Source organism: Otolemur garnettii, unplaced genomic scaffold (assembly GCF_000181295.1).
Source record: "Otolemur garnettii isolate 467f Iridium unplaced genomic scaffold, OtoGar3 scaffold00011, whole genome shotgun sequence".
In the NCBI taxonomy this organism is placed as follows: domain Eukaryota; kingdom Metazoa; phylum Chordata; class Mammalia; order Primates; family Galagidae; genus Otolemur; species Otolemur garnettii.
The window spans coordinates 29,234,609-29,247,507 of record NW_003852406.1 but is presented as its reverse complement, the minus strand read 5'-3'; the positions used below and the strand labels follow the sequence as shown (position 1 = coordinate 29,247,507).

Here is a 12,899-nt window from a genome sequence, read left to right as displayed (position 1 = left end):
CTGCCTGGGGAGGGGCCGGAGAACAATAACTGCTCTTTTCTCTCTCTCTCCTCAGACTATTCTGCGGATTGTGGTACTTGGGATCTGGGATTACATTGAAAACAAAATAGAGGTGAAGACCAGTGTCTACCCCCAACCCCCAAACCAACCATCATCCTGGAAGCTGGAAAATGTCACTGTCGCATGCATTCCAGGGTGAAAGCCGGGCTTTCCCCCACACTTGACCACTGGAACCTCTTCCTCTGTGCACCTTGGGTTGAGTGGGGAGGAGGGGGAGGTGGGGGAGAGGCAAACTGAGACAGTTTTCAGCAAGGGGACATTCTAAGCAATATCCTTAAAGTTCTGCAAACTTTCAAAATATATTTTTGAATCAATTTGAAAAGCTTTAGAAATGTATTTTAAAACAAATCCACCCTGAAAGAAGAGCTGGGCAGGAAATTGTAAAAGCACTTCTCAGCCTGGGTTTCCACTCCGCTTCCTGTCCGCAGGGTGGGTGGGAGATATGGGGTGCTGCTGGCAGTTTGTACACACAGCCCAAGGCAAGATGGTCAGTGCCACTCTTTCCTCAACTCTCCATCCATCTTAGCCTCTTTGGGCTCAATGCTGGAAGCTGACACAGAGGGCCTGGCCCATGAGAGGTGCAGATGAAGGCCAGGCTGGGCAGGCAGGTGGAGACCAGGGCCCAAGGCTTAATAACTGTGCAGGCTGGACTCCTCCTCACCTAGCCCTGCCACCAGCAGGGTCTGGGATTCTTCTTTAGACAGAGATAAGATGTGGGCCCTGGGCTCCTGTTCCCCCAGGGAAGGAGGCACCCGTGCCTGCCTTCAGCCCCAACCCTGCTGGGACACGGAATTCAGGTCCCATCCTGAGAAGGGGCAAGACTGCTATAGACCATCTGACTAAGGGCTGGAGATGGGCTACAGTCATTTGGAGGACAGAGGCCTCAGGAGCACATCTAGGAGGCGGGTGAGGAGGGGTAGTCAGGGATGGGGTGATCTTCTGATAGGGGTCCAGGCCCCAGAGGAAGTCAGCCAGCACCAGCTGCTTTACCTGACTGGTCCCTACCCCTGAATGCTGAAATATGCCTTGTCCCACAGGTGTTTGACGGGGCTGTGATCATCCTGTCCTTGGCCCCGATGGTGGCATCCACTGTAGCCAATGGGCCCAGGAGCCCCTGGGATGCCATCAGCCTCATCATTATGCTCCGGATCTGGCGGGTGAAGAGGGTCATTGATGGTGAGTGCCCCGAAAGGTGTCGCTGGGGCGGCAGGGGCAGCACAGGGGTGCTCTAGGAGCTGGAGCCATTACCAGAGAGAAGAGAGGGACCGTATGATGCAGGGTGGCCCCGCCACGTGGAGGTGGAGGGTAAGACTGTTGATGTGAAGAGACCCAGGGCTGTCCTGCTCATTCCCCATTGCGTTCTCACTTGGCCTGCACAGGCGTCACAGGCACACGCTGAGGTGCCCCCCAGCCTATTCAGAGGTCACACATTCACTGTGACATGGCTGTTCATGGTGCTCATGCATCCAGCCTCCATGTGAGTACTTACAGCAGGGCCTGCTGTCCTGGGAGGAGCAGCTTTTCACACCCTGGTGTCTGATGCACGCCTGCCGCTGGCTCCCTGCTGGCCTCCAGACCTCCCACGGGCTCTGTCCAGGTCATCTTGTGGTGCCATTGCAGGGCCTGTCCCACCTTGCATCCACCAAGGACAAGCCAGGTGTCCCCAAGCCTGTCAACCTACAAACTATTAGAGAACATTTCTGTGGGAGCTGCTGGCTTGGCTGGGTTTCAGCTCACGTTCTGCTCACGTTCAGTGACACATTCTGTCTCTGAGTCTCCTTCCCAGAGTCTGATCTGCTCCTCTGCTACTGCCTTTGCTGCCACCAGTGGCGGGATGGCCTCCACACTCCCCACCCTCACCAGGGATCCGTGCCCGAAGGTGGTGGCAGACCAGAGTGTGTCCCCTAGAGGAGGGAGACCTGGCTGGGGAGGGAACAGAAAACCTTATCCCTGAAGAATGGTGCTGAGTCCTGGGCTGGGGTGACCTAGAGGACCAGAACACAGGGAGGGCACTGAAGTCGTCTTAGGAAAGAGGGAAGACCCCAGTCAATGGGCTCCAGAGGGCAGTCCTTGGCCTCTGAGGACATGACTAGGAGGCCCATCTCACCTCAGCCAGACTAGGCACAAAATCACCTGTAAATAGGTTGGTCAACCTCTCCAAGAGAGGTCCGCCCAGAGTGACCAGAAAGGGCGCAGATAATGACTCCTAAGCCTTTTTTTTTTCTTTTATAACATCTTACCCAATGTGTAAAGTAGGTCTGGAGTGGGGCCATTTGGTTGACCCAGAGCCCACCTCCTTGCTCTCACCCTTGCCCCCCAAGGCACATCTAAGAAACTGCCAGGCCTTCTAGAACATAGCTTTCAAGCCATGGTAGGGATGCTAAGGTCTCTTCCAGCCCTCAATTTTGGTTACAAGTGATAGAAATTGTGGCCATGAGAAGACTCCAGTAGTGTTTGCCCAGTCGGTACAGGGCAGGCAGGTGGCCTACAGGGTCTTTTGTCCTCAAGATGGACACCCTCTCACTGGTCCCCACCCCCATTTCCCACCCTGTGAATACTGAGAGCCCCTAACATAGAATCTTCATCAAACTGCAGTGAGTTTGGGTCCAACTTTGGAAGACATTGGAGGCTGGGAAGGCTCCAGGAGATCATCTAGTCCACTCCCTTCATTTGACACATGGGGAAACTGAGGTCAAGAGGGATGAGGGTCAGACAGTGAATCAGGTACAGAAACAGAATTGGAGCCCAGGACCCCTGAGGCCCACCCATGCTCGTCTTGGCTGTTCCTTCTTCTCCCATCTGCTGGGGCCCTGTTCTTGGCTCTGTCCATGAGAACATCCGCTCCCCTCAGGTCAGGAACAGTGCCTTCTGGCTCTTCCTGCCAGCTGTGGACAGCTGCACACTCTCACAGTAATGGGTTTTGACAGCCCCCATAGTGAAGGCTCTTCCCTGCTGTCCCCACTCCTTTTTTCCTGACACATCAGGCATTGCCATGCCACTGGGAGGGAGCTTCATGATAGAGACATGCTGGTGAACAGATGAACGTTAATTTGATACTCTCGCCCTGGGTGTGAACTGGACTCAGCAGCAATCTGAGGTGGTAGCTGCTTGGGGCAACCCCTGAGCCTGCGGGTGGGTGTTAGGGACACATGGCTTGCCCCCAAGTCTGGAAGCAAACAGAAAATCCCTGATTTCTGCTTTCTACATGATTCTTATAATATCCAGAGAACAGCTGGGGGTGGGGAGGCTGTGGGTGGGGAGGGAACTTGGAGGGTGAGATGTGAAGGGTTCTAGAACTCAGTGGCAAGAGACATGTAACTGAGGTTTCTGAAGAGCCAGGAAGGGCTGGATTCTGAGAGGTGTGAGAAGAGTGTGAAGGATAAGCCTTGGTCAAGGTCAGGAGTTGATACTGAGACTTCCGAGGGAGTACTACCACCAGACAGGTCCATGGGACTGCTGCTGGCTGACAGACCATGGGGGCCTCAAACTCAGAGTTCAGGTTTTCTCTCCTGGATCTCACTGTGTATCAATTATAAATAGGATCATCCAAGTAACAGAGGCACAGAATAAGACTGTCTTAAACAGGGCAGCGCCTGTGGCTCAAAGGAGTAGGGCGCTGACCCCATATGCTGGAGGTGGTGGGTTCAAACCCAGCCCCAGCCAACAACTGAAAAAAAAAAAAAAGAGTATCTTAAACAAAGTAGAAGTTTATTTCTTTCACATAAAAGTCCACTATGGTAGGTGGTCCTAAGCTGTTATGGCACTCACTCCCCACCGTCAAGATCCCAGGTTCCTTCTATGTTGTTGCTCTGTTGTACTTGGCCTATTGTTCAAAGTCTCCTCGTGGTCCCAGATGGCTGCTCCAGTGCCAGCCATCACATCCTCATTAGAACCAAAAGGAAGGAGGCCCGGAGGAAGAAGTTAAAGAGGCAAAAAGGCCCCAGCTGCCTTTTCTTTTTAAACTTCTTTACTGAGATGTAATTCACATGTAAAGTCCACAATTCAATGGTTTTTCATGTATTCATCACCAAAGTCTAAGTTTAGGGCATTTTTCTCCCTCTAGAAAGAAACCCCATATTCACCAGCAGTCACTTCACAGATGGGCAAATACTAATCTGTTTTCCAGCTCTGTAGATTGGCCTGTTCTGGACCTTTCATATCAAAGGGATCGGATGATACATAAGTCTGGCTTCTTCCACTTAGCACAGTGTTCTCAGGTTTGCCGTGTTTGTAGCATTCGTCAGCTCTTCTTCCTTCGCAGTTGTCACATAGCGTTCCATTGCACACATAGGCCAGATTCTATTTATCTGCTCATCAGCTGAACATTTGTGCTGCTTCCACTTTTTGGTTATTATGAACACTCACCTACAAATTTGTGTGTAGAATATATTTTCATTTCTCTTAGGTAGCTAGGAATGGAACTGCTGGGTCAGATGGTTGATCCTTGTTTAACACCTGCCAAACTATTTTCCAAAGTAGCTGCACCATGTTACATTCCTGCCAGCAACACATGTGGGTTCTGGTATTGCCGCGCCCTCCCCAAGCCCAGCTACTTTTGAAGGAAGGCTTCTGGAAGCTGCTGCACTGCACCCCCACTAGCATCCTGTTGTTCAGAAGGTGTTCTTAGGCCCACCCATATTTTCCGGCTATTCTGGCCCACTATTTCCAGCTGCAAAGGAGGCTGTGAAATAGTCTTTATTCCAGGCAGCTGAGCACACAGCCCAAAAGTCAGGCTTCTATCACTATGGAAAGGAGAAAAAGCCACTATCCTGGACACTGTGAGTTAAAGTTGTTGTCCTCTGTACTTTCTCGATGCTGCTGGGTGCCTGGACATGATTCTCCCCCATCTACCTGACCCCCGATCCTCAGGGAATAGGCCTGGAACCTGCTGCTGGCTGAATGCTGGGCTGAGCCCTGCCACTGCCAAGGTCTTCACAGGGCTGTCTTTGTCTTCCAGCCTATGTCCTGCCGGTGAAAGTAGAGATGGAGATGGTCATCCAGCAGTATGAGAAGGCCAAGGTCATCCAAGACGAGCAGCTGGAGAGACTGACACAGATCTGTCAGGAGCAAGGGGTAATGCACTGCTACTTCCAGTTCTGTCCATTTCTGTCCAGAACCTTGCCGGGGAGACAGGTAGCACCCACAGGATACCAGAGATCAGGGGGGTCCGCCAGCCCATGGACCTATGGGGGACCTGAAGCCCAGAAAGGCCCACATCTCCAAGGATACTGGTGCCAGCCCTACAAAGCCTGGACTGAGATCCCCAGGGCAGGTTGTTTTCATTGCCCCACCTTAGCCCTTCAGCTCCCCAACCTGAACCTTCTGAGTCACCAACTCAATGCATCAGTCTCCACGGAGAAGTGGTCTCTGGAGCGAGGGACTACTTCTTTCTGTTGTGGGTTGCTGGGCACCCCTGCATGCTTGTTGCCACTCAGGATACCCAGACCCCCACCCCAAGAGATGTTAGCAGTGCTCTTTGCCTTCCAGGAGCCGTGATAAAGACTCAGAGACAGGTAACAGACCCTGCAAAGATGGGTCCAACAGTGCAAGGGGGCAGGTGGCTGAGCCAGGGAGCGCTCCATCTGGGAATGCAGAGGCCTGAACTCAAGGCCTAGTCCTGCTGCTCCCAGCCCCGGGGACTCCAGCCAAGTCCTGCCACCTCTTTGCCCTCTGCTCTTACATCTGTAGGCGTCCCATATGAGTGAGACAAGGATTTCAGAGGAGAGGTGGTAGCAGGGGGGCCTGCAGGAAGGCTGCAAAGCTCTGTAGAAACACAGCCTTGGGTGAAGGGAAGTGTCCAGTAGCAGGTTGGAAGGTTGGAAAGCCTCTGAGGGTTTTAGTAAGGTGGCAGGAACATGGGAGAGGCAGACCAAATGACACGTGCAATTATTCCCATTCCACCCCTTAGGTTCTGGGGAGAGGACAAGGTCACTGCCTTTACACCATGAGCCAGAGAAGCTAAGCCTATGACTGTCAGCATCCAAGGCCAGCCCTGGCATGAAGTACCCACAGCTGCAGTCAATGTGGGCACTGAGCCCTCTGGCTCACAGCACAGTGAGGGTGGGCACCAGCTCCCTTCCTCCTAGCCTCCTCCATTGCTGGGTATTCAGGCACTCTCCAGAGGTGTCGGGGCTGAGATCATACAGGCCTGCCCATCAACTTCATGTCTTGTGTCTGGTGTGTAAACACCAAATGCACCAAATGGAGTCAACTGTCATTCTGTCAAACCCCATGCCTCCTTACCTCGTGGGTTTTGGGGCACTGTGCCCCTTATCAGTTCTGCCTAGCTAATTCACCTCTGGCTTCTCTACAGAGCATGGTGTCCTCCCTCCCCCAGCAGTCTCTGCAGTGCCCCCAGCACCCCAGCCCTCACTGGCAGTGTGCACAGGACACTGAGCACTCACCACCATGGGGGGTGGTCATTTATACCCAGAGACACTTGTCCCACTGAAATGGTGGCTTCCCAAGGGCAAGCCCTGTCCTACTCACATTATGCCCCGGCCCCGTGGCCCATACCTTGCGGGTCATGGTAAATATGTGCCCAGTGCATCTCTGAGCTTCTCCAACCCAACCTCTCATACCTGGTAGTGGGGAGTCTGAGGAATGTCAGGAAGCAACTCAGAAGTGTCCCCGTGGGAATACACATGCAGTGTCTTAAACATCACCCCCTTGGAGTGTCTGTCAGGGAACCAAGCCTTTCCATCTGCTTTGGGAACACGGTGACCTTTCATTTCAGCGCCGACGCTTATGTTCCACAAGAGGGGATATCAGAGGACACAGCCCTTGGGAGCAGAGCGTATTGTCCTAGGGTCCTGAGAGCAGGGTCTATCCCGAATCCTAGGCTGGGAACATAGGTGTCTCAGCCTCTGTGCAGCCGGCACCAGCCTCACTCGTCATCTCACCTCTGCGTGTGGACAGCCAGCACCATGGAGGGCCTGTTTTGTGCTGTACTCATGCTGGGTGCTGGAGACACCATGCTGGACAGGCCCCTGCCCTGGTGGGGCTCTGGGTGACACAGGGAGTTCAGCAGCCCATAAACAGACTGCAGCAGTCTGGTGCAACGCCCGCTTCGCTTCACAGGACACGACTGGGGGGTCCTCCTGCCAGCAAAAAAGTCACTAATGCTGCAGGTCCAGGCAGAGGGGATGGTGTGGGGTATGGGTCGGGTGTGGTGCTGGGCCAGCATGGGGAGGAGGTGGGGCAGGTTTGAGGAGGGCTCATGCTGAGCAGGGAGTTTGGGCTTTATTCTGTTAGGAAAGGGAGACCTGGAGTGGCAGAAGCAGGGGTGGAAGATGTGCTTAGATTGGAGTTTTTCGATGGAATTTTCCGGCTGCTGCTGGAGGACAGGTGGGAGAGGGTGGACAGGAAAGACTGCGTAGAGAGGTATAGCCACTATCTCCTGAGAGATGCCTGGCTCAGGATGGGGGAAGGGAGGAGAGGACAGTCCACGGTGTCACCCAGAAACTGCCTAGAAGTTGGGCAGGCAGTTCCCAGTCTACTGTCTAACAGGGAACATTCGCTCTGCTTCACTGCAGTTGGCAGCATGAAAGACACCCGCACAGGCTGCATATGCCCCTCATCAATCCACAGCTCCCAGCCCAGCAGGGACACGCTGACCCTGCCACACGCCTCCCCTCAGCAGCATGTGTGCCACGTGGCCAGGAGAAAGTCCTCACAGCCAGCCCACCTCCCACAGTCTCCACCATGACCTCTGTCCTGAGCCCCCCAAGGCTCCCAAGCTCCTGCCGTCCTGGGTCGTGTCACTCCCCACATGTGGCCTCCTTGCCGAGGTCTCAGCCGGAGGGAGACTGCCTTGGATTCTGCACAGGAAAGAGCCAATAAATAAAGACAGATTCCCTCTAGGTAGTGACATCTGGAAAAGAGATGAACAGAAACCATTTTAATTTAAAAAACACATGAAGCCTGTCATCTTAGTTAAGACAGCAAAAGAGGCCAGACAGGCTAGAATCCCAAGGGGACCACCAGGGACCGTGAGAGGGTGCCTGGCCGGGACAGTGCTCTCAGCTTCTTCAGAGAGACTTGGAAAGCTGCTCTCCCCGGAGCTGCGCAGGGCTGAGCGACACACTCCTCATTTGCAGCTGTATTTTGAGACCAGGCCTGAGACTTAACTGGGAAACAAACACCCTCAAAGAAAGAGAGTGTGGCCCGTGGAACGTCAGCGGTGGCTGGGGTCTCAGGGAGGGCAGCCCATGAAATGGTGGAGAACAGACTTTATTCTAAATACACTTAGCACTGGCTTTGACCCCTGGTTTGTCTGCCTTTAGAAGAGACAAACCCAGGGTCAAAGCCAGCTCGACCAGTTAACTGGCCTTATGTGGCTTTGGGCACTTACAGGACCTCATGGGCCCTGGGTTTCCCAATCTGAAAAATGGGGCTAGTAACAAAAGCCTCTCAGGATGGTTGTGAGGTTGCTTAGCCCAAAGCCTGGTATGTGGTAAGCAGTGTCACAATAACTAACCCTCACCCATCCCCCAGGCCAGCTGTGCCCCACACCCATTTAAGGAATAAGGACAGTCTGGCAGCAGCACCCAGCTGGTTCAGCGCCCTTGCAGCTGGTGCACATCCAGGCGTCCTAACCACAAGCACTATTCCCTCCCAGCCTGTCACATTCTGCCTCCCTTTTTGTGCTCCTCGGCACTCAGTGACATCATTCATGAGATTGTGCACGGTGTATCTTAAACTGTGGGCATGGACCTGGCACCCTGACACCCAATTCCAGGCTATTCTAGTTATCTTTGTCAAAACTCTTACTTTCTCTTCCTGCTTGGATTCTCAGAGTTTAATGGAGCAATTTCCAAACTGAATTCATATATGCTGTCTAAAAAATTAACATTCACCCAAGTCCCAGGGCAACCTGTAGGGGCTTAAATACGACACCTCTCCTGCAGTTTCCCCACGTTTATATAACTATCTGCCACAACTTCACACATTTTAGCAGCTAAAAAATTATTTTTAGAACAATTTTAGTTAGACTTATAAAAGAGTCATGAGGATAATACCAAGTCCCTATATACCTACACCTTGTTTCTCCTGCTAGAAACATCTGATGTCAGGATCATCATACGTTACCCTGAATGAGCTAGTCTTTACACATAACTCAGATTTCTTTTGTTTTTATCTTTGATGTTCCTCATTTGCTCAGGGATCCCATCCAGGACCCCACATCACAGTGAATCTTCAGGTCTCTTTAGGCTCCCCTTGGGTGTGAAAACTCAGACTTTTATGGTTTTGATGACCTTGATAGTTTGGAGATGCACTGGTCAGGTGCCCCCTCACAAGGCTTCCTCTGTTGGGATAGTCTGGCATTTTTCTCATTGTAAGCCTGGAGTTCCGGGCAGGAAGATCAAAGAGTGCCCATCATATCACCTCCAAAGGCCTGACCGTCAGCGTGACTTGTGAGAGTGTTGCGTTGACCTTGTGCACTGGGCTGAGGGAATGTTTGTCATGTTTCTCCATTATAAAGTTACTTCCTTTCTTTCTCATCTTAGCTTTTACAAAAAAAGATTAAATTACTTCTTACCAGGAAGCTGTGGAGACTCTTGGATGACCTTGTTGGTCAGTTTCTTACGTACTCTATGCCTTCCATCTTCAGGCCACACGGCAGCTCATTTCTTACCACAGGCTGTGCCCAAGGTGTCCTTAGAGCCACTTGATATTACAGATGAAAGGTCCCTTCAAGAGCAACTGGTCCTCACCAAGATTTGGCAGATGGGGGACCTGACGCCCAGAGAAGGGGCAAGTGTGCCCAGCACTGCATAGTGGGGAGGAGGTTTAAACAGCGGTCTCTTGTGGCTCATTCCAGTGTTTTCCCTCCTGGACCACACTGGCTCTCTGGTTAGGATGCTTCCCTCATTCTCTTGTTTCCTCTGATCACGGGACACCCTCCATCCTTAACAGACTCCTACATGGGAAGTGACGGAGGAGACGAAAACGCTCTGCTGGTCAGTCGTACCTTCCCTCAGCCCTGGCAGCCCTCTGCAGTCAGCTTCCAGACCGCCCACTGCCGTGGTGGAAGCACATAGCCTCCTCAGACCCCCAAACTCAATGATCCTTAAATCCTTTCTATTCACTTTTATTTATTTATTTATTTTCCTATCAGGATCCTGGCCAGGGTTTTCTGAAGAGTTAGCCTCACTGGTACACAGATGGAGGCCAGAGGTGGGATGCCAGTGACTGTCCTTCAGAGGGATGGTGTGACTTTGGTCTCTCCCTCTATAACGGCTGCTTCAGAAATCAAAGCTATTTTAGGTGCAGCCTTAAATCAATGAAATGATGTATTCTTCTGACTTGTCTGATGAAACCACTTCTAAGAGTTTATGTACTACATCCATGCGCGGGATCCTGTCCTTATTCCAAAACATATTCTGAAATCCCTGTTAAATCTTCCCTTTGCCCTTTAAGCTTAACAATAGCTTTTGGCACAAAATAGCACAATCTGTCCTGGCCCACTGTTGAAGCTGGTTTCTTTCTCTGCTGGCTCCTACAGGAAGCACCGTGGGGAGTTAAGTTCTCCCTTCTTAGCACCATTCACACTAAGATCATTGGCAAAATACCAAGGGATATGGGGTCCAATCTAGAGTGACTCGGGGTCCAGCCTCCAGGGTGGCCAGTGGAGCCTGGGAGCCCCTTAGGACAGCCTTGAGCAAAAGCACTTCTTGAAAGAGGAGTTTCTTGTGGAGGAAGCTTGGAGGGATGGAGAGAATCCTCTTACACAGGGGCTGGCAAGCTGGATTCAAACTGCAGCTCCACCAACAACCAGCCATCTCCACCTTCATCCCCAAGCTTCAGCTTCTCATTAGAAAAATGAAAGCAACAAGGCTCATGTCACATGGACACTGCAGGGATCAAATTAAATCACGTAATACGTGCATATATAGAAAGTCTGGCCCACTAGAGCCTTTCAGTAAGTGTAGAAAAGAGAGAGAATGAGAATAAGAAAAATGCTAAATTCTCTTGCATTATAGTGATCGCTTGCAAATGCGTGCGATTCTGTCGTGTTTTAGCTCATTTTGACTTTGATGATGAAAACTGACAGGTGAGGCTCTAGGTACTGTCAGCCCTTCACAGAGGGAAAGACTGAAGCTCAGACAGGCTGCTCCTTGCCCAGGTCCTGCAGTTTATCCCAGAAGGGCTTAGAACGGAACCCAGGCCCCCAGAGCCCACTTCCCTACACCAGAAATAGGGCCTCTGTGCAAGTCATGGCTAGTTAGGGTGAGTGACACCAGCTGCTGTGTCAAATCCAGAAATCTTGGTGGCCTGACAGAGGAAGAACGTATTGGTCACCGCCGTCATAGCCCAGTGCAGTGAGTCGGGGATGCAGGAACAGACACTGCTTCATAACAGTCAGTTTGGCCTCGAGGCCTCTTCCATTCTGTGACTAAGTCCTCTGAGTCTTCACCAGACAGTGGAGAAGAAGGAGAGATTAGAGAATTAGGCACAGCAGGATTTCCTTTTTGTTTTGTTTTCTTTCTTTCTTTCTTTCTTTTTTTTTTTTTGAGACAGAGTCTCAAGCTGTCACCCTGGGTAGATTGCTGTGGCGTCACAGCTCACAGCAACCTCAAACTCTTGGGCTTAAGTGATTTTCTTGCCTCAGCCTCCCAAGTAGCTGGGACTATAGGCTTCCACCACAATGCCTGGCTGTTTTTTTGTTGCAATTGTCATTGTTGTTTAGCTGGCCCCGGGCTGGGTTCGAACCCTCCAGCCTCCGTGTATGTGGCCAGTGCCCTACCCACTGAGCTACGGGCACCGCCCACAGCAGGATTTCACTGGCCGGGACCAGAAGTTGTTTCTGCCCCCATTTCATTGGCAAGATACAGTTACACCATCCCGGCTAACAACAGTAGATGCTGTCAAAGGTGGTCTCTGAGCCCAAGAAGAGAAAAATGGTTGCCTGTACTGTCACCCAATCCATAAAAGTAGGCCAGTGGGCTCACAGCACTCGCCACCCTTCCCCCCCCCAACACATCGGGAGGCATGGCCACCTTTACCAAAGTCTTCCCTGAGAGAAAGAATGTTTCCTTGGCCTCTTTTCTGAAGAAATAAGATGATAATCTTGACCCTCCAAGCTGTAGGCACTTCTGATGGAGGAAGAAGTGGGGAGAAGGGGATTGTTATCCTCCCACCCCTGCTTTCAGGTGCTGGAGCCAGAGCAGATTTGGGAGGTGTTCTGATGCCTGACTGGGGCCTGGGGTGCATCTCCCCATCCAGGCCTCACACTGGACCCCGTTGCATCTGGGTGAGAGAATGCTGATGGCTCCGCAGAGGTCGCTCACGTTTAAAGCTGGGCTAGAAGTTCAGAGATGGGGCTGGAGGGCAGGAATTGCAGAAAATTAGAGGAACGGGGCTCCACCCTGGCTCCCGGGATGATGTTAAGGCTGGTTCTCTCCAGAGCTACTTTGCTTCCAGCAGAGGCCACAAGCCCCTAGTTCAGCGCTATAGCCTTTGTTACCTGGATTGTTCAAGATCTCCATTGTGGGAAGTGAAGTTTTTTTAAACATGGGAAGTGATTTGTAAAATAGCTGATAGCTTTAATGACAAGCCTATTTAGCTGATAAAATTAGCCATCAGAAGAATAACTTATGTTATCCTTTTGCCATAATTTAAATTTATGGCCAACTACCAGTCATCTTCACAGTGGATGGAAAACAGCCAAGGTCAATCTCAGCCTTACCCTGCTCCTAAATCATTAGTTTGCAACTGTCTCCTGATTTTTATTGTTACCAACAATGGCAAAACTAATGGAAATAAACATTGGATGGCATCCCAACAGCAGATGGGTTTGAAGGCAGGGCAGTTTGTGCAGACAGCACTAATAGGAT

The 12,899-nt window shown here is 51.6% G+C and overlaps 1 protein-coding gene across 1 annotated transcript in view; it reads left to right on the top strand.

Moving 5' to 3' along the window:
* Window positions 1–12,899, top strand: part of TMEM266 (transmembrane protein 266) — a 143,031-nt gene that overhangs the window by 112,524 nt on the left and 17,608 nt on the right. The window contains exons 6-8 of the mRNA XM_012801870.1: window positions 56–112; window positions 1,098–1,236; window positions 5,018–5,133. Coding sequence (XP_012657324.1) covers window positions 56–112; window positions 1,098–1,236; window positions 5,018–5,133 — 312 coding nt within the window. The remainder of the gene's footprint in view (window positions 1–55; window positions 113–1,097; window positions 1,237–5,017; window positions 5,134–12,899) is intronic.